This window comes from Schistocerca nitens, chromosome 4 (assembly GCF_023898315.1).
Source record: "Schistocerca nitens isolate TAMUIC-IGC-003100 chromosome 4, iqSchNite1.1, whole genome shotgun sequence".
NCBI lineage: Eukaryota > Metazoa > Arthropoda > Insecta > Orthoptera > Acrididae > Schistocerca > Schistocerca nitens.
Genome location: NC_064617.1, coordinates 402517703 through 402538956, shown reverse-complemented (window position 1 = coordinate 402538956; position 21254 = coordinate 402517703). Strand labels below are relative to the sequence as shown.

The window sequence follows — 21254 nt, the reverse complement described above, 5'->3', positions numbered from 1 at the left end:
GGTTCGATTGTGTTCAAGTTGCAGCGATTAGTTCTGTCTGTTGTGTTTACTGTGGTAGTTTATGTGATGGATGAAACAAGAAAACGTCGGTAAAGGGGAGAAGGTAGTGTTTCCCAAATAAATAAGAGCCGAGGGAAAACAATATGAGAACAATAAGAAAGTTATTGTACCTCAAAAACAACCTCCACCTGATGAGGTAAGTGTATATGATAACTTGAATGCCTTAGGACTAAGGCTTTTTGGGAGAACTTCGCTTGATTATGGTTTTTCTGTGACATTTTTTAGCTAACCTTTGTTTAGCTTACGCAGACCACGTTAGGTTATGTTTGACTTAGTTCCTGGACTATAGTAGACCTACTAACTGTGCACAGTAGCAAACAAACAGGTTATTCGTGGCAGTCACAAATTATTTAATGACTCTAATTCCTGTGTTTGTTTGTTGTGGGTTTCATGCCAGTACCGCTATCAATGTAGAGTCATTGCCCTGGAACACAAATTAAAAACATTCAGCCAGTTCTACGAACTAGGTGATAATGTGAAGCAAAACTCTTATTTGATGGGAAACGTAGAAACTTAAGAGTATGCAGTGTTAGGAGAAGGCGTCATGGTTCTTACGAACAACCCGAGGAGAGTTGTAGACAGTTCCTGGTAACGAAGACCGACATTTTCTAGTTTTTTCTAGTCTGCAAAAAAAAAAAAAAAAAAAAAAAAAACTCTCTGGAATACACAGAATTACCAGGCGAAGAGTGAAAACCTTGGTAAAAGCAAAATAGAGGTGATATTACCTACATTTAACGTAGGTGAAATAAAAACAAAGAAAGGAAATATACAGCCGCTGATGTAAAACGCATTGCTGAACGCATCAAGTTTCCCCAAGGAGAAAGCCATTACACAACGGCTAAAACCTCCTTTATATTTTAAGCCATGATTTAAATTACAGCAGAATGTATGAGGCTTTGTTACGCTTTATCCAAACGCAAACATTAGATATTTGTACTACAAAAAAGTATTTAAAGAACACTTTCCCAAACTGAGATTTCACTGCACAAGGAAAGATACCTGTAACACATGTGATCAGCTTAAAAGTAAAATGTTGAATGAGTCAACCAATAGAGCTGTACATTGTGCTTCACTAGAATTTCATCATAGACACGCTGAAAAAGCTAGAGAAGAGATGAAGTGTGATCACGTATATTCTACCATTCCTACACGTGATACATGCACAGTAGCCATAGATTTACAACAGGTTTTCTCTTTGCCAACATATAGTCACACTGCCAAACGTTTAATTTACGTCTACTTTCTTGATTACAATTTGGGATTGCATATGGCAAATAATAATAAAGGTTTGGTGTTTCTTTGGCACGAGGGCATGAGTGGCAGGAGAGGCAACGAAACAGAGAGCTGTGTGTTAAGGGGGACTAAAAGTAAAATTACCCAGAAAGAAAAGTTAATAGTGTGGTCTGACGACAGCTGCGACCAAAACAAACATCAAATGGTATTGTTCCTAGGGATATACTTGGTCTGTAATGATTTCTTTGACGAAGTTTACCACAAGTATGTCATCTCTGGACACTCGTGCTTAACTTGTAACCGAGACTTTTCTCTAATTGAAAAAAGAAAAAGTGTAGAAAAATGTGAAGTTCCTTTGGATGTTGTGAGAGTTTTGTTTAATGCCAATAACAAAACTCGGTTTCTAACCACTATGATGAACGATGATGATTTTATGACTTCTCCAAAGTAACTAAAGAACACCTCATCACAAAAAAGTTAGAAATTTCCAAGGCTGTGTGGCTCAAAGTTTCCAAAACCAACCCAGGAAAAGTGTTCACAAAAAAAAAAAATATCTGTGAGGTTGAAACTTGGTCGCAAACGAATTTATTCATAAAAGTTGTGAAGATGGAAACGATAAAACGTTTAGATCTACCCTAGCTTGAACTAACAGCCAGATTGAAAACTGAGAAGAATGAGGATTTATAAAGATGATACCTTATCTCAAACAAGAAAACACTGTTTTACCAAAATTTGACTGAGTAAAAAAAGCAGTTGTTTATGGACTGCAACATTGTAATATTTTCTTTATAAAATGGTGGTAAATTAACTTTTTAAACTTTGCAAAAGGCATTTACTTTGAAATAAAATTTGTAAGAACACAGTAGGCTATAAAAAATAAGGATATCAAAAAGGAATGCTTTCTGGAAGTTTTTGCGATTTCCTCAAAACAGCAGTTGTGGCACTTACCACGGATTTTATGATTAGTCGACAGTTTTCGTCGAAATAGCATTAAGATTGAAACATTCCTAATCCATAGTTAATATCCCCTTCACAATCTTCTAATCATCTTCAACTCTTTTTTTGACTTCCATTTGCATTTGCTATGTTTTTTCACTAATGTCTTGATTATATTGTCTGCATGCCGTAGTTTGTGCCTATCTAAAGTCAACATAGCACGTACTGTGCGTGAACCAACACGCAAACCCGACATTTCAAGGAACTGGCATTTAGTAATATTCCCAAGATTGAGGGCTGCCACAGTATAATACATTCCAAAATGCAGTGAATCAATTCCAAAAAGCACTCCGTTTTGGGAGGCGATGCCATATCAGACTATTCAAGTATTTGCTGGCGTTCTGTGTTCTTCGATGAAGACATTTCATCACAAGACTTCTGTCAGCCAAATCTCCGAAGAGGTGCTTCATTTCTTCCATGATGGTTGCTGGTAGACTGTGGTGATGACTATATTTCTCACAGTTATTAGTCCTCGACTGTATTTACACCCGCTCTTTTCATCTTTGGGTCACAAACCGTGTCCTGGATGCTCATCTGTGGGTGCGGTATTTTGCCTGATTGCTAGGCCATAGCAATTCTGAATGTGGCCTACCGTGGAATCAGTCATCTTCCTTTCCCATTCAAAGTTTTTCCGTCACTTAGTTTTTTTTTTTTTCTTTCGTAAATGATTTCAGTCTTCTGAGCCTGGCACCTATTAACTTCTGCACATGTCCTATACGTTCAAGTTTGGTTATATTTACACTGTTCGCGTATGGTTTGCCTTCTAAAACTTCTTCGAATGCTTTGGAGTCACCATCTTCCGGATACTGGACATACCGAACAATATACAACACAGAACAGCCAAGAAATTTTTTTTTCACCCCAGTAACATTCTTGCCACCACTACTACACAGTCAAAACCATGTTCACTTTTCAGAATATGTATGCGTCTTCAGTATTTGGACATTATTGCAACTTCAATAACCTTACCAGTGTCAACAATTGTTGCTGTGATAACACAATTGTTGGAGGTGGGACCCCTTTTTTGCTATGTGCCATCAAGAGCTACTGTGAGGTCACGGTTGTCATTTTCTTTCACTGCTCCTTCCACAGCTTCCTGTATTGACTTCTGTGCTGCATCTTCAACTCTAGATCCTAGTGCATAGTTGTAAGCATCAAACTTTGAAGCTACACTGGGAAGACTTAGAACACTACATAGCGTATCACCTGCTGCTTTGCCTTATCAATTGCTCGCAGCCCACAGATTAACCTAATATTTACACTATAAAGTTCAATTTCCTTGTATCCATTAATTGCAGTTACTGAAACTGAGCTACAGAGCTTGGAAACTTACAAGTGTATTTACAAACACTGCACTTTTAATTCAACTGGGCAGCCAGGCCAACATGTTTCAACACTGTTTCAAGAGCTTCGCCCAATATACTCGTATCAAAGAGTTCAAAAAAATCCTTCCCTTTATTAAATAAATTATATTTCTCTTCCCGAATCTCTGAGGTTTTATGAGTAGCACTGTTCTCAGTAGGAGATAGTTCGTTCTGCAAATCAGAAGTGGATTCACAATTTCCAACAATGATGATAAAGAAATGCTTCACCTTGCTAGTGAATCATCGTTTCTTTTCTTTTGCCAGTTCACGCGCTTTTTAAACTCTTTTGTTATAGCTCAAGGCATTTTCACTGCGGAAAATGAAGCACCAAATATGAAAAATCTCGCCACAATGATTTTCGTGTAGCACTCTGTTTACAAACAATCCAAAGTAAAACAATCAAAGAGTAACTTCATGAAACGAGAGGAAAACAATTTCGGATAAATACTGTATAAAGAGTAGCTGGGATGCGGGCTATTTGAATTCATGTCACATAAATATACTGCCAAAAAGTTTATAGTCAGCCACAACAGAAGTGTATCACAAAAACGTAATTCACGACCTCACAACTTTATAAAAATAAAATAGTTATAATTCTTGTAGGGCTATGTATGATATGTCATTTTAAAGAGGAAACTTAGAAGAATCTAATAAGCTAATAGAACGAAAATCCATTTTTTCACCAAAAATGGGATTCCGTATCCCGTTAACCAGCTCCTTGGAACTATCCGAAAGCGAGGTACGACGTAACTCTGACCGAGAGCATCGAATATACTCTCATTCTTCGGAAATTTTGGGGGAAAGTGGCTCATGCTAGTGAGTCTTTATCGGCCTAATCCCGCTTAATCGTAACAGTTTACTATTTCGCTTTAAAAGTGAACAGTTCACAGTGTGCTAATGGTATGCTATGACCATAAACAAAGCTAAGGCTAGACGCCGTGTGTTGTTTGATGTGGATCTTACAGTCTGTTCGTTTTTCACAAGGCCAACTCTACACGGCTCTCTCCCGTGTTAGTTCATGTCTCCAGTCATACTTCTTTAACCGTTGTATACAAACAAACCATGGACCTTGCCGTTGGTGGGGAGGCTTGCGTGTCTCAGCGATACAGATAGCCGTACCGTAGGTGCAACCACAACAGAGGGGTATCTGTTGAGAGGCCAGACAAACGTATGGTTCCTGAAGAGGGGCAGCAGCCTTTTCAGTAGTTGCAGGGGCAACAGTCTGGGTGATTTACTGATCTGGCCTTGTAACACTAACCAAAACGGCCTTGCTGTGCTGGTACTGCGAACGGCTGAAAGCAAGGGGAAACTATAGCCGTAATTTTTCCCGAGGGAATGCAGCTTTCCTTTACTGTATGGTTAAATGATGATGGCATTCTCTTGGGTAAAATATTCCGGAGGTAAAATAGTCCCCCATTCGGATCTCCGGGCGGGGACTACTCAGGAGGACGTCGTTCTCAGGAGAAAGAAAACTGGCGTTCTACGTATCGGAGCGTGGAATGTCAGATCCCTTAACCGAGTAGGTAGGTTAGAAAATTTAAAAAGGGAAATGGATAGGTTAAAGTTAGATATAGTAGGAATTAGTGACGTTCGCTGTCTGGTGGAACACGAATTTTGGTCAGGCGAATACAGGGTTATAAATACAAAATCAAATAAGGGTAATGCAAGAGTCGGTTAAATAATTAATAAAAAAATAGGAGTGCGGATAAACTACTACAAACAGCACAGTGAACGCATTATTATAGCCAAGATAGACACGACGCCCACGCCCACTACAGTAGTATAAGTTTATATGCCAACTAGCTCTGCAGATGACGAAGAAATTGATGAAATGTATGATGAAATAAAAGAAATTATTCAGATAGTGAAGGGACACGAAAATTTAATAGTCATGGGTGAATGGAATTCGGTAGTAGGAAAAGGGAGAGAAGGAAACGTAGTAGGTGAATATGGATTGGGGCTAAAAAATGAAAGAAGAAGCCGTCTGGTAGAATTTTGCACAGAGCGTAACTTAATCATAGCTAACACTTCGTTCAAGAATCATAAAAGAAGGTTGTATACATGGAAGAAGCGTGGAGATACTGACAGGTTTCAGATAGAATATATAATGGTAAGACAGTGATTCAGGAACCAGGTTTTAAATTGTAAGACTTTTCCAGGAGCAGATGTGGACTTTGACCACAATCTATTGGTTATGAAATGTAGATTAAAACTGAAGAAACTGCAAAAAGGTTTGAATTTGAGGAGATGGGACCTGGATAAACTGAAAGAACCAGAGGTTGTAGAGAGCTTCAGGGAGAGCATTAGGGAACGACTGACAGGAATGGGGGAAAGAAATACAGTAGAAGAAGAATGGGTAGCTTTGAGAGATGAAGTAGTGAAGGCAGCAGAGGATCAAGTGGGTAAAAAGATGAGGGCTAGTAGGAATCCTTGGGTAACAGAAGAAATATTGAATTTAATAGATGAAAGGAAAAAATATAAAAATGCAGTAAATGAAGCAGTCAAAAAGGAATACAAATGTCTCAAAAATGAGATCGACAGGAAGTGCAAAATGGCTAAGCAGCAATGGCTAGAGGATAAATGTAAGGATGTAGAGGCTTATCTCACTAGGGATAAGATAGATACTGCCTACAGGAAAGTTAAAGAGACCTTCGGAGAAAAGAGAACCACTGTTATGAATATCAAGAGCTGAGATGGGAACCCAGTTCTAAGCAAAGAAGGGAAAGCAGAAAGGTGGAAGGAGTATATAGAGGGTCTATACAAGGGCGATGTACTTGAGGACAATATTATGGAAATGGAAGAGGAAGTAGATGAAGATGAGATGGGAGATACGATACTGCGTGAAGAGTTTGACAGAGCACTGAAAGACCTGAGTCGAATCAAGGCCCCGGGAGTAGACAACATTCCATTAGAACTACTGACGGCCTTGGGAGAGCCAGTCCTGACAAAACTCTACCATGTGGTGAGCAAGATGCATGAGACAGGCGAAATACCCTTAGACTTCCAAACCCTAAGAAAGCGGGTGCTAACAGATGTGAAAATTACCGAACAATCAGTTTAATAAGTCACGGATGCAAAATACTAACGCGAATTCTTTACAGACGAATGGAAAAACTGGTAGAAGCCGACCTCGGGGAAGATCAGTTTGGATTCCGTAGAAATGTTGTAACACGTGAGACAATACTGACCCTACGAATTATCTTAGAAGCTAGATTAAGGAAAGGCAAACCTACGTTTCTAGCATTTGTAGACTTAGAGAAAGCTTTTGACAATGTTGACTTGAATACTCCCTCCAAATTCTGAAGGTGGCAGGGGTAAAATACAGGGAGCGAAAGGTTAGTTTCAATTTGTACAGAAACCAGATGGCAGTTATAAGAGTCGACGGACATGAAAGGGTAGCAGTGGTTGGGAAGGGAGTGAGACAGGGTTGTAGCCTTTCCCCGATGTTATTCAATCTGTATATTGAGCAAGCAGTGAAGGAAACAAAAGAAAAATTCGGAGTAGGTATTAAAATCCAAGGAGAAGAAATAAAAACTTTGAGGTTTGCCGATGACATTGTAATTCTGTCAGAGACAGCAAAGGACTTGGAAGAGCAGTTGAACGGAATGGACAGTGTTTTGAAAGGAGGGTATAAGATGTACATCAACAAAAGCAAAACAAGGATAATGGAATGTAGTCGAATTAAGTCGGGTGATGCTGAGGGAATTAGATTAGGAAATGAGACACTTAAAGTAGTAAAGGAGTTTTGCTATATGGGGAGAAAAATAACTGATGATGGTCGAAGTAGAGAAGATATAAAATGTAGACTGGCAATGGCAAGGAAAGCGTTTCTGAAGAAGAGAAATTTGTTAACATCGAGTATAGATTTAAGTGTCAGGAAGTCATTTCTGAAAGTATTTGTATGGAGTGTAGCCATGTATGGAAGTCAAACATGGACGATAAATAGTTTGTACAAGAAGAGAATAGAAGCTTTCGAAATGTGGTGCTACAGAAGAATGCTGAAGATTAGATGGGTAGATCATATAACTAATGAGGAGGTACTGAATAGAATTGGGGAGAAGAGAATTTTATGGCACAACTTGACTAGAAGAAGGGATCGGTTGGTAGGACATGTTCTGAGGCATCAAGGGATCACCAATTTAGTATTGGAGGGCAGAGTGGAGGGTAAAACTCGTAGTGGGAGACCAAGAGATGAATACACTAAGCAGATTCAGAAGGATGTAGGTTGCAGTAGGTAGTGGGAGATGAAGAAGCTTTCACAGGATAGAGTAGTATGGAGAGCTGCATCAAACCAGTCTCAGAACTGAAGACCACAACAACAACAACACAAACAAATTTTATAAGTCAAAAACAAATTCCACATGTTGGAAGTCTTAGGCACAGGTATGAAGTCTCCAGTGTATCAAAGGAATGTCCTTAAATTTTTTTAGAGGAACTCTTCGAAATAATAGGAATTCCGAAATATGAGTAAATTCTTCAATTTAGACTTGAAAATGCAATGATTACTGCAAAGAATTTTTAATTCTTCTGGTAGCTTACTGAAAATGGTTGCCTCAGAAGACTCAATACCATTCTGCACAAGAATCAAGTAGGTGCGATCCAAATGCAGACTGGATTTCTTGGTATTATTAACAAAGTGAAAGCTGCTATTTCTAGGGAATTAACTCATATTGTTAACAACAAACGACATTAAAGAAAATATTTATTGAGAAGCCAATGTCAGAATTCCCAGACTCTTGAACAGTGGTTGACAAGAGGTTCATGAACGTACACCACTTATTGCTCGAACTGCCCGGTTCTGAGTTAAAAATACACTTTGTTAATGGAAAGAATCATAAGCGAATGAAAATGAGCAAAGCAGATTAATATTCGTGATGAACTATCACTTACTGCAGATACTGTTTTAATGGCAAACATAGCAGCATTCATTGTGAACAATATTCCGATCATGAGCTTTCCATGACCACTTACAATCTATCTGAAGTCCGCAGCTCGTGGTCTTGCGGTGACGTTCTCGCTTCCCGCGCATGGGGTCCCGGATCCGATTCCCTACGGGGTCTCTGCCTCGAGATGACTGGATGTTGTGTGTTCTTCATCATCACAGCATGTTGTTCTCAATGGAGAGACGTCTACAGAGGTTAAAGTAAGCTCTGACGTGCCACAGGGGAGTGTTATGGGACCATTGCTTATCACAATATACATAAATTATGTAGTAGATAGTGTCGGAAGTTCCAGGCGGGTTTCGCGGATGATGTTGTAGTATACAGAGAAGTTGCAGCATTAGAAAATTGCAGCGAAATGCAGGAAGATCTGCAGTGGATAGGCACTTGGTTCAGGGAGTGGCAACTGACCCATAACATAGACAAATGTAATTTATTGCGAATACATAGAAAGAAGGATCCTTTATTGTATGATTATATGATAGCGGAACAAACACTGGTAGCAGTTACTTCTCTAAAATATCTGGGAGTATGCGTGCGGAACGATTTAAAGTGGAATGATCATATAAAATTAATTGTTGGTAAGGCGGGTACCAGGTTGAGATTCATTGGGAGACTCCTTAGAAAATGTAGTCCATCGACAAAGGAGGTGGCTTACAAAACACTCGTTCGAATTATACTTGAGTATTGCTGATCAGTGTGGGATCTGTACCAGGTCGGGTTGACGGAGGAGATAGAAAAGATCCAAAGAAGAGCGGCGCGTTTCGTCACAGGGTTATTTGGTAAGCTTGATAGCGTTACGGAGATGATTAGCAAACTCAAGTGGCAGACTCTGCAAGAGAGGCGCTCTGCATCGCGGTGTAGCTTGCTCGCCAGGTTTCGAGAGGGTGCATTTCTGGATGAGGTGTCGAATATATTGCTTCCCCCTACTTATACCTCCCGAGGAGATCACGAATGTAAAATTAGAGAGATTCGAGCGCGCTCGGAGGCTTTCCGGCAGTCGTTCTTCCCGCGAACCATACGCGACTGGAACAGGAAAGGGAGGCAATGACAGTGGCACGTAAAGTGCCCTCTGCCACACACCGTTGGGTGGCTTGCGGAGTATAAATGTAGATGTAGATCATTTCATCATCATTGACTATCAAGTCGCCGAAGTGGCGTCAACTGAAAAGAACTTGCAATACGGCGTCGAACTCCCCCCGCATGGGGCCTCCCGGCCAACAATGCCATACGATCATTTCATTTTTATCTATCTGAACACCTAACAGTTTGTATTGTTGAGACTCATTAATAATATGTTCATTATGTGCATTAAAAATGTCCGCTTTAGCTGAGTTGTGTGTTAGAAACGATAAAACCCGAATTTTAAAGTGATTTAGCACCCATTTATTTTCAGCAAAATAACCCATGATGGAGGGTGCAAGGGGGTCATAAAAGACAAACACTGGCAATGAGGGCATTTCTGGTCAAGAGAAGTCTGCTATTATCGAACATACGCCTTAATTTGAGGAAGAATTTTTGGAGACTGCACGTTTGGAGCACAGCAATGTATGCTAGTGAAACACGGACTGTGGAAAAATGGAACAGAAGAGAATGGAAGCATTTGAGATATGGTGCTACAGAAGATGCTGAAAATTAGGTAGACTGATGGAGTAAGGATAGAGGAGGTTCTCCGCAGAATCCACGAGGAAGGGAACATGCAAGAAAAACCAACAAGGAAACGAGACAGGATGATAGGTCATCTGTTAAGATATCAGGTAACAACTTCCGTGGTAGTAGAGGGAGCTGTAGAGGCTAAAAACTGCAGAGGAAGACGGAGAAGACGGAATACATCCAGCAGTCAGCAGAAATTAAGTTTTCAATAGCTTCATGTCACTGTTTCCCCCAATAGTTCTACTGCAGGCGGCAAGTTACTGAAGCATTTCAGATATTTGATTTGAACTGACCTTTCACCCCTTTGTACGGTTTAATACCGACCTATAAAGTCTGCGTAAAAATTGTAAAACTAAATTTTTTCTGGGAGCACAGCTCGTTTTCTGTGATCTGCCTGTTTCACTGAAGGATCGTGAGTGCAAAAGGATTGTTTCAGAAAGTAATACACAAATTGATAACATGCGAGATTTCGTGCATTTTGAAAAAGTAAATATGTGACCATCTCAGGTGAATTTTGAACAGCTTTCTTTTCGTAAGCGGTCTACTTTTTTAACGCTGACTCAAAAAAAAACACAAATTTAGCATAACATGCATTCAATGCACCTATAAAGAAAAAATGTGTGCTTCAAATTTGAGACATGTCGGATATGCACAGATCAAATGCAAAAATCCACCAGCTAGTAATGAAATAAATTCTGTAGCCGAAATGAGACTTTTTTTAAAATTGTAAGAAAACTAGAAAAACCCTTCTAAACCTACAAAACTGTTAAATGAAATACGATTATCACTCTTAGCAACTTAAGCCCGGCAGCGACAAGGCAACTTATTATGAGTTGGTTATAGAGTTCAATTGGAATTCGATCCCATTCCTGAGAAAAGGCACAGGAGAACATAAATAGGAAAAATACTGCCTCAGAATACAGTTACATGGTCTTCATTTTATTTCTTTTCCTCCTTATTAACCATATGACAGCGTTCCCAACAGCCCGGTCAACGATGGAAAGCGTTTCGACCTCATGCTCTTTAGATGGCAACACAACATTGGCTGCTGCGAGAACTGCTTGTACCCCAGATCTCTCGTCATCTACTCGGCAATTTTTATCCCCTTGTACATCGCTTCCGAGAAGAAATTCATGCAAACCATTATTTCTTGATGCTACAATTCTCAAAGACTGTACCGTGTAGTGTATTTCATACACCGTCACAGAAAACAAATTTTTGTACCTAGTGCATCACGCATTATATTACATTTTATACTCTCTACTAGTTTTGTGGCTGTAATTCTTTGCGCCCATCGTATTATGTCATTTCCAAAACACGTATGATTCTAAAAGGTTTCTAATTTGAAACAGCAACCAGCCCCAAATACGATTTAAAAAGTGCATTTAAAACAAATCATCACGGGTTTAGGATTTATTACAAACGCCTCTTTTAATGGTTCATACTGAGTTTCTCGATTTTCTGCTGGGGCCTCGTTGTACCGTAGACATTGATTTTTGTGCACCAAGACAAACAAAAGTTTTTCGTTCAAAATTTGGTAAACTTACAACAGATTTGATTTTTTTTATTTTTTAATTTTTTTTTTTTGCCTTTACAGAAACATAAATTGGAATGACTTTAAAGTTATTAAAACATGAAATGGTAACTTACATGATGTTTATTTCTGTTCGCCAAATTTGTCGTAAATTAGTGTTAAACATTTTGAAGATAACGTATTTTGTCACGTGCCCCATGTGAGTGTAACACGGGGATAAACGAAAGAGTACCATTTCATCAGTAAATTGAGAGTTGTTCGATCTCTGTACTATCTTCATTGACGAGACTAACCATTTCCTGCATGAAGCTACTGCCTGCTTCCATGAATCTATTTCTGTGTACTTCTGTTACAACTGACATCTAAGTTACTCTTGAAAGAAAGCAGTTTCCGCCACACTGTAATTTAACTAAATGTAACTGAGATGTTGTCTCTTTAGAACAGATTTGAACGACCATAAAACAAACCGCATTTCTCATGTCAAGTTAATCGACCACAGTATACTGATAGATAAGCTTTTTCTGATATTGCACTGCCTTACATTTCCTAGTTCTACATGAACTACGCAAGTACGAACACATGTTAGTTCACACAATCAAGCTATACATACAAATTTAGTGGGTATTTACTGAATGAATGCGTGTGTCTACGATCTTGGTTTTATACTAAACTACATGTGAAATATGGAGAGAGCGGCCTAATATTTTAATTTAGTATTTACTTTGCAGTTAATTTTTAAACGAATATTATAACGTATTCCTGTCGTATTTTAATTTACTGCTGACTCTATGGATAATTTTAAATGAATATTTTACCGTTTTCCTATAGCGAAGGCGATAAACAAACTGGTATCCTCTTATGTCTCAAACGTAGACAGTGTAGAATTCAGTGAATAGTAAAAATTGGCAACAACACTTTGACTGCGCAGTTTTATACTAACATGGCACAAATCCAACAGCAAGCATAATTTCTACACCGCAGCACGCAAAGTTATTCGTTGTCTACTGTTAAAATGCTCTGTTTCTCAAAATGTCGCTTCAATGAATAGCCTTTCTTTACTCAGTTGATCCTATTGCAAGGTGCACAATAATAATCGATGTATATACTGGGCTACTATGAATGATTCATTCGTTTTCATAGTTCTGTATTTTCCTAAGTATTCCATTTACAGATGTGACCGATGCATGGATAGGTCCATGAACTCACCAAGTTTGCATTTTGCAGTCTCCAAATGTTCCGTGAGTGCCCCTCTGGTTTCACGACGCACGTCCAAGCGGCAGTCAGGTTCGTTCCATGCATTATATGGCAACACTGTCAATGGTCATCACAACAGCATTTATGCGTTCTGTGAGCTGTTCCACTGTTCTTGGCAGTGGCGGTACGTAAATGCGGCTCTTAGGGTACCACCAAAGGAAAAAGTCACAAGGCGTTGGGTCAGGCGCCTGGGGAGAGGGTAAAGGAATAGAGCCACATAACATCTTCACAACTGTGCCCAATCCAACAATGCGAAGGTTCGTCGCTAAAGAAGCGATGACTATCGATGCTCCATTGAGGGGTGCCCCATCTTGTTGGAGGATGGAATCACCAGACAGTGTGGAAACAACCACGGCTGCAGCACATCAAGGGAAGAGGTTTTCTAACAGAAGCAAAACGGCCTATAAAGCTTCACATGTGACACTGCGCAAAAACGTTAACCTACGAGAAACCTCGTTCACGCACCACAATTTCATGAGAAAGTTCAGTGGCCCACACTCGCGTATTGTGGCGATTACCTTTCCAGATAAATGAAAGGTTCCGTCGACGATGAATTTCAACCTGGACGCGATTTCCTTTGCCGCCACTTTGTCAAGGCGCTGCAATCGCAACGCTAACTATTTGGCACAATGTAAACTTGGTGGGTTTATGGTTCTATTTCCGCATCAGACGTATTTGTACACGTAATGCTCTGAAAATACAGAACTTTGATAACAAATGAATCATTTATAGTAGCCCTTCATAGCTCATGCAGAAGCGGTCTGTGCACAATGGTAAAAATTATGTAAATAGTCTATCGAGGAACTGACATATACTGTCTAGGTGGATCTCAGCGGCCTGTTCGCCAAAATGCAGATATCTGGGACTTTGCCAAATGACTAAGAGTTACTACTCGAAAACGATCAGTATCCAGTGTGGTCAAAGAAACACCAAGAACAGAGGATTGATTACTATGATACTTCTAGTAAAGCTGCATCTAGAGCGATTTTAATGCTGCTTCACTATATTAAAGGTAACAGCATGTATGCAAACTTCAGATAATGTCCAATATTAGCCCAGTAATGTGCACATTTAATGATACCTCAGTATCACTGAAGTGACAAGTGGAATACGTTTCCTTTATTTCAGCTGGTTCTTTGATGGTGTTGCCACTTCCCAAGCAGTAGTATGTGTGTTTCGTATATACCTAACAGGTTGCACACTGTGGGTTATTCATCCACGCCAATCATCTAGGATTTTTCCATTTTCTCATCAATTATCTTTCATATAAAGTATGAACCAAATGTGATCCAAGATATTTTGTATGTTATACATACCTCTGTGTGAGATATGCAAGTTGCGATGATATGTTAAATCCTAATTTTCCTTTCTTCATTTATCTATGTACATAAGTCACCATAACCGGAGTCATTGTGCTTGATAGATTCAGAGAGACAATACAACAGTTATTCATATAAACGAGTTAAGTGTCACGACACAAAGAGCTCTCATACCACACCTAGACCAAAATTTTGTCTTTCAAACTGACTGACACAATTTTTGTATTCCAGGACTTGAACTTACAGATATCATGCACCGTTCCACTATCAACTTCCAGTTCACTGTAATGTACTGCGTGGGTTCAATGCTGAGTCCCCTAATTGCTTGGGCCACAAGGAACTGGATGATATTTATGCTGGCCTCATCAGTGCCATGCTTCCTTTTGTTCTCATGTCAAAGGTTCGTTCTCTTACGTATTCTATATAGTTTTTAAATTTAATAGATCAGAGTGTCAATACTGTGTGCTAAACTGGTTAACCTTAAACGCACTTACGAAATTATAAGGTTGGTGTATAAGTTCGTAGCTTTTTTCCATAAGTTTAATAACCGTAACAGATAAACGTAACATAGAGTTTAGTCATCAATAATATATTCTCCTTCAGTATTTACTACAGTCTGCCAACGCTGGCGTAAGATCAGTATACTGTTTTTTTTGTTATCGTGGACTAGCATCACTACATGCAGTCTGTCGGGTCGTTGTTCTTGGACTGCCTATGCAAGACATCTCAGTTGTTGACAATAAATGTCAGCAGTGATGGTTACATATCGGGGAAGCCGTACAGCACACCGTCGCTGTTCCATCAGATCATCTTTTGTGAATGCGCGCAGGTCTTTGGAAGGACAATTGCTGCTTTCTTTTTGTCTCAATCATTCCTTTCTTTTCCTTATGTTACCATAAAGAAATCATTCTCGTCAGCAGTAACGATACAGGATAGGAATAGTGGCTGTTGTTCACTAGCCAATTGATATCGAGCAAGCAGAGATGCACCCGATTTTCGAACTTGTCCCAACGAATGCAAACGTCACAATATGGTGAAATTATCGCAGTACATCACTTTTGCCAGTTCTCAAGTACACTGACATGGATCACAATGGATTAATGTACTTAAACGATCTTCATGAAACCCCAAAGGTCTTCCTAAACGTGGAGAGTCATTAATGCCAAAATTCTCCGCGGCAAGTTTCAAAATCTCGCCGCAGCAACTGACTTTGTTACATGGAGAGAATATTTACAAGCTGGAAGGAGTTGAACTGATATCTTACTCAGTCTCGACCGTGAACTGCAGTCGCTGTCGTCCCTACATATAGGGGTTGCGTCGCAGTTACTTACGAGACTGACGAAGTTGGACAAGATATTCAATACTAACGAACCAGATTACACTTTGACAGTGAAATGTATTCTATCGGAATTCATCAACATAGAGCCGATTGCAGAAAAATGGCTCTGAGCACTATGGGACTTAACTTCAAGGTCATCAGTCCCCTAGAACTTAGAACTACTTAAACCTAACTAACCTAAGGACATCGCACACATCCATGCCCGACGCAGGATTGGAACCTGCGACCGTAGTGGTCGCGCGGTTCCAGACTGTAGCGCCTAGAACCGCTCGGCCACCCCTGCCGGCGCCGATAGCAGCGTTCGCTGTCGTTTTAATACCAACTACACTAGACTCTCGCTAATCCGGCCATTCCTTGTACATATGGGTGCCAGATTAACGGAACTGACGGGTTATGAAGAGCGTCTGAAATTTACACACATAAAAAAGGTTTTGCATTACCTCGGTTACGAGAGTTCAGGAACTTGTACAGAAAATTGGAATAGAGATCAACATAAACAACATTTCCGCCCTTTTTATTGCTCATCAAAACCACACATTGCATGTTGTATCACCATACAGCAAGACCTTCAGAGGTGGTGGTGGTCCAGACTGCTGTATACATCAGTGCCTCTAATACCCAGTATCAGGTGCTCTTGCACTGATGCATGCCTGTATTCGTCGTGGCATACTATCCACAAGTTCATCAAGACACTGTTGGTCCAGATTGACCCACACCTCAACGACGATTGCGCGTAGATCCCTCAGAGTGGTTGGTGGTTCACGTCGTCCATAAACAGCCCTTTTCAATATATCCCAGGCATGATTCGATAGGGTTCATGTCTGGACAAAATGCTGGCCACTCTAGTTGAGCGATGTCGTTGTCTTGAAGGAAGTCATTCACAAGATGTGCACATTGGGGGCGCTAATTTTCGTCCATTAAGACGGATGCCTCGCCAATATGCTGCCGATATGGTTGCACTGTCGCTTGGAGGATGTCATTCACGCATCGTACAGCCGTTGTGGCGCCTTCCATGGCTACCAGAGCGTACGTTGGCCCCACATAATGTCACACAAAAACAGCAGGGAGCCTCCACCTTACTGCCCTCCCTGGACAGTGTGTCTAAGGCGTTCAGCCTGACCGGGTTGCCTCCAAACACGTCTCCGACGATTGTCTCGTTGACGGCACATACGACACTCATCGGTGAAGAGAACGTGATGCCTATTCTGAGCGGTCCATTCGGCATGTTGTTGGGCCCATCTGTACCGCACTGCATGGTGTCGTTGTTGCAAAGATGGATCTCGCCATGGACGTCGAGAGTGAAGTTGCGGTTCATGCAGCCCTTTGCGCACAGTTTGAGTCGTAACACTACGTCCTGTGGCTACACGAAAAGCATAATTCAACATGGTGGCGTTGCTGTCAGGGTTCCTCCGAGCCATAATCCATAGGTAGCGGTCATCCACTGCAGTAGTAGCCCTAGGGCGCCAGAGCGAGGTATGTCATCTACAGTTCCTGTCTCTCTGTATCCCCTCCATGTCTGAACAGTATCGCTTTGGTTCACTCCGAGACGCGTGGACACTTCCCTTGTTGTGAGCCCTTCCGGGCACAAAGTAACAATGCGGACGAGATCGAACCGTGGTATTGACCGTCTAGGCATGTTTAAACTACAGACAACACGATCCGTGTACCTCCTTCCTGGTGGAATGACTGGAACTGATCGGCTGTCGGACCCCCTCCGTCTAATAGGCGATGCTCGTGCATGATTCTTTACACCTTTGGGCAGGTTTAGTGACATTTCTTAACAGTCAAAGGGACTTTGTCTGTGATATAACATCCACAGTCAACGTCTATCTTCAGGAGTTCTGGGAAACGGGGTGATGCGAAACTTTTTTTGATGTGTGTGTATTAAAAATATAGCGGATATACGTTATTAAATCCAAAGACACATACATTTTCAGAAGCTGATTATTTTTGTTTAGATTCCTTTAGTGTAATCTGTAATTACGTTAGAGAAGACGAAAAATTCGTCCAACATTGCATCCAGCATCAATGGCCTTCTGCGAAGAACCTCGCTTCAACGTGTCTCAAACTTCGACGTTTTGCTTCGTGTCTAGTGAAATGTGTTTCCTTTTAGAAGAAATGACGCTGAAGTGTAAAATTGCCACAATTTCAAATACGTAGAGCATTGTTTGAAACTGTAGTTCACTAACATCACTGCTGCGCACGATAATCCATTGTTGTGCGCCATTTCGGACGTGGGCCTGATTACTGAGAGGCCGGACTACAGAGGGCCATATTAGCGACAGTTTAGTGTATTAAGTCAGTGCGTTAGTTCGTAGCGTACATATTTCCAATTCAGTGATTCGATCTAGTAATTTCTCGGAGAGCAATCTGACTCTTTAACAGTTCTGTGATTCATAGTGTCGAAATTGTGTATTTGGAAAAAACATTTCGGTCATACTGGAAACATCAGTGAAATGAATTTCAGAACTGGTTGATTTTCCAGCACAACCACATCCTATTTCAGCGAGGAACTACAGATGTGGTTTTCTTACGAGTGCTTGTGAGTGAACTATTGATTTTACTTTTTGATCTGAAGATGACCGGTGACGACCGAAGCCTACATTTCTTGTTGAAATTATATATGGTTGTAGCGAAATATTAACCACTTTTCGAAAAGAATTGCGATTGTTAAGCTAGTCTCACAGGTCATTACGGATCTGGTGACTCTTGTGAAAAACTAAGTCACTAATAAAGTAGTGCATAGAGTTAAACCTGGTCCCCCGGTAACAACTTCTTCGCTTGCAAAAGTGCAATATTAATGTATTGAGATTGCTAGTAGCACCAGCTGTTTCCTGGGGCACAAGAACCGTGCCATAGGCATGCCCCACAACTTCGGGCTGTAGACGGAGAAGTGGATTATTACCCACTTGACAGTTTGTAGCAACCTAACAAATTTCGCCTGAAGTCAGTTGTCCCTCTAAAGATTACTCTGAAGGCGAATTAAGTTGTTTCACGAGTGCCTCCTGCTTTCTTTTCTTTATTTCGCGGTTATTAGAACGTTTTAGACCTGTCTTGTGCATTCAAATTTGAAGAGGCACATACTGCAAAGTAAGTCGAAACTCGGCGCGATGGCTGATGGGAGGGACCGTAAAGGCATTTCCCATGTACGATCGTTCCCATCAGCCACTGTGAAAAGTGTCAACGTAGTTGGCGCGGGCAGTAGGTTACGCCTGCTGGTCTAGACAACGCACTACCTGATAAAAAAAGTGCAGCACCCAAAAGTCGTTGTCGGATGTCGGTATACACACTATCGGTGGTTATGTAGAGTTGCAATTCTCTGTGACATATAGAACTCCCACCAGACTGCAATAGTGTCGCTCGTGTTCAGTGCTGTAGCCAGCCCGCGTAGGCTATGAAACGGGCCTCAACAGCATCACATGTTGACCAATCAATGTGAAGGACACAAGGTGCTATCTACTCGTCTGAGACAGAGTTATCAGCAACTGACAAAGTTTGAAAAGGGCAACATTGTGAGTACCTATTTGGCCGGCTATTCGAATTGTGCCGTATCCAAATTTGTGTGGCATTAGAACGTAAAAGCGATCCGAGGTTGGACATAATGGATCTGTAAGACAAACATACTTGTCGTCGTTACCGATCGACCATGTCTGATCACCACAAGGGAGGATAGCTGTACTGCGTATCATGCACAGCGTAACCGCTTTACATCTGCCCTCCGAGGGCAAGTAATGGACACCCTACAGCTGTCGGACTAGGGAATTACCGTCCCATGAGTAGGTTGCCGTTCAAAACGCAACACAGAGGGCTACATCTTGAGTAATGTCGTGGCTGGGAACCATGGGTTGCTAATGAATAGTGCCGCATTGTGTTCAGCACTGAATCTTTGTTCTGAAATATCCTGGATGACAATCGTCAGCAAGTATGGCGGCGACTTGGGGAGAGATCCCATTCTTCCAATGTCTTGGAGAGGCACAGCCATGTTACTCCCGTTGTCATGATGTGGGTAGCTACCCAGTATGAGTTCAGGTCACGCCTGGTACTGACTAACGGAATTCTGATGGCACAAGTGCTTCCACAGAGACATGCTGCTTCCTCGTGTGTTACCTGTCATGCAACAGTATCGGGTTCCATTTTTCAACAGAACAGTGGTCGTCCGCGGATGGCACGTATCTCCATGAACTGTCTGCGTGATGCTGAGGTACTACTGTAGCCAATAAGATCTCAGATGTGTCCCCGGAAGAATATACAGTATATGACACCAGCTCGGAAGTCAACTTTATCCCAGTGCCAGTATCTAATGTATTAAGGACAAGTAACAATAGTACTGAGACACCTTGCCTCTGGGGAACATGCGGCGGCTTTATGACGCCCTCCCCAACCGCTTTAGATTATGGATATAGGGGAGAGGGGATGCAACGCCACATTGATTAGTGGACTAACACCGCCATATGACTACACACCAAAATTATATCACACACCCTCTCAATCCGTGAAGATTCATTTTGTTTGCTCATCGCCTTCTGGATGCTTCACATTTTCTGTCAGCCAGTGTATAATTGTCAGATGCCTTACTATCTACAAGGGCCAACAAAATCAGCGGCCATCGCAGACTGCCTCGAATGTAATGAAGAAATTACACACAGCGAGACGAGTACCGTGGTACAAAACGCAGTGTTTCTGAGACAGCATGCTAAAGAATTCTGTCGAAATAAAGGCGTCACAACACTTATCAAACGAAGACAAAAGCTATAATTTAAACTAGGCTTTGAGTTCGGCATTCAATTTACCCTCTAAGAATAATAAAAAAAGGACGCGACACTTAGGAGTTATGCAAGTACCGACAGAAAACGTAAAACTGTAAACTTTGGCGACCGATGGATGACTGTGTGATGCTACAGCTGGCCACAGCTGGCAAGGATAGTGAAAACGGGGTCTTGTAGATACCAGGGCACAATTTCTTTATGAATTACATTCCGTGAACTCTGTTGAACAGTAACTGTATCTCGCAGACATGCGCGTGAACGATATACACAGATGTCAGCATTTGAGAGAGGACGTGTAGTTTGGCTCAGAGAAGCCGACTGGGGTAAACGGGGAACCGCTAAACATTTGAATAGGAGCGATGTCACTATTCCACGACGTTGACGGGAACGGTTGAACCACGGCTGAACACAGCGCCAAGAAAGAAGCGGACGACTTCGAAACATGACAGAACGTGAGAACCGAGCCCGTCAGACTCTCGGAGTCCCAGATTGATCACCATCGACAATCAGATGTGCAAGTGCTGCTTCAGAGATCACAAGGACCATTAATAAGCGGCTCACAAAAAGGAGGCCGAGCTAAACGGTGACCCTTGCGCCGACTACCATTGATCTCTGCACTCCAACAAGCCCGTTTACAGTGGTGTCGGGCACATGCGGCCTAGAATCACATTGACTGGAACAGAATTGTCTTTGGTGATAAGTCCTGCTTCCAGTTGAGCCCCGATGACCAGCGAAGACATGACTGGAGACGTCCCGGACAGCGGCGGGATGCCTACCCAAATGCCGCCCCTCATAA

The 21254-nt window shown here is 41.3% G+C and overlaps 1 protein-coding gene across 1 annotated transcript in view; it reads left to right on the top strand.

Annotated features, from left to right (window-relative positions):
• LOC126252342 (solute carrier family 22 member 7-like) overlaps positions 1-21254 on the top strand; it is a 165748-nt gene that overhangs the window by 72649 nt on the left and 71845 nt on the right. The window contains exon 5 of the mRNA XM_049953230.1: positions 14585-14753. Within this exon, the coding sequence (XP_049809187.1) occupies positions 14585-14753 (169 nt within the window). The remainder of the gene's footprint in view (positions 1-14584; positions 14754-21254) is intronic.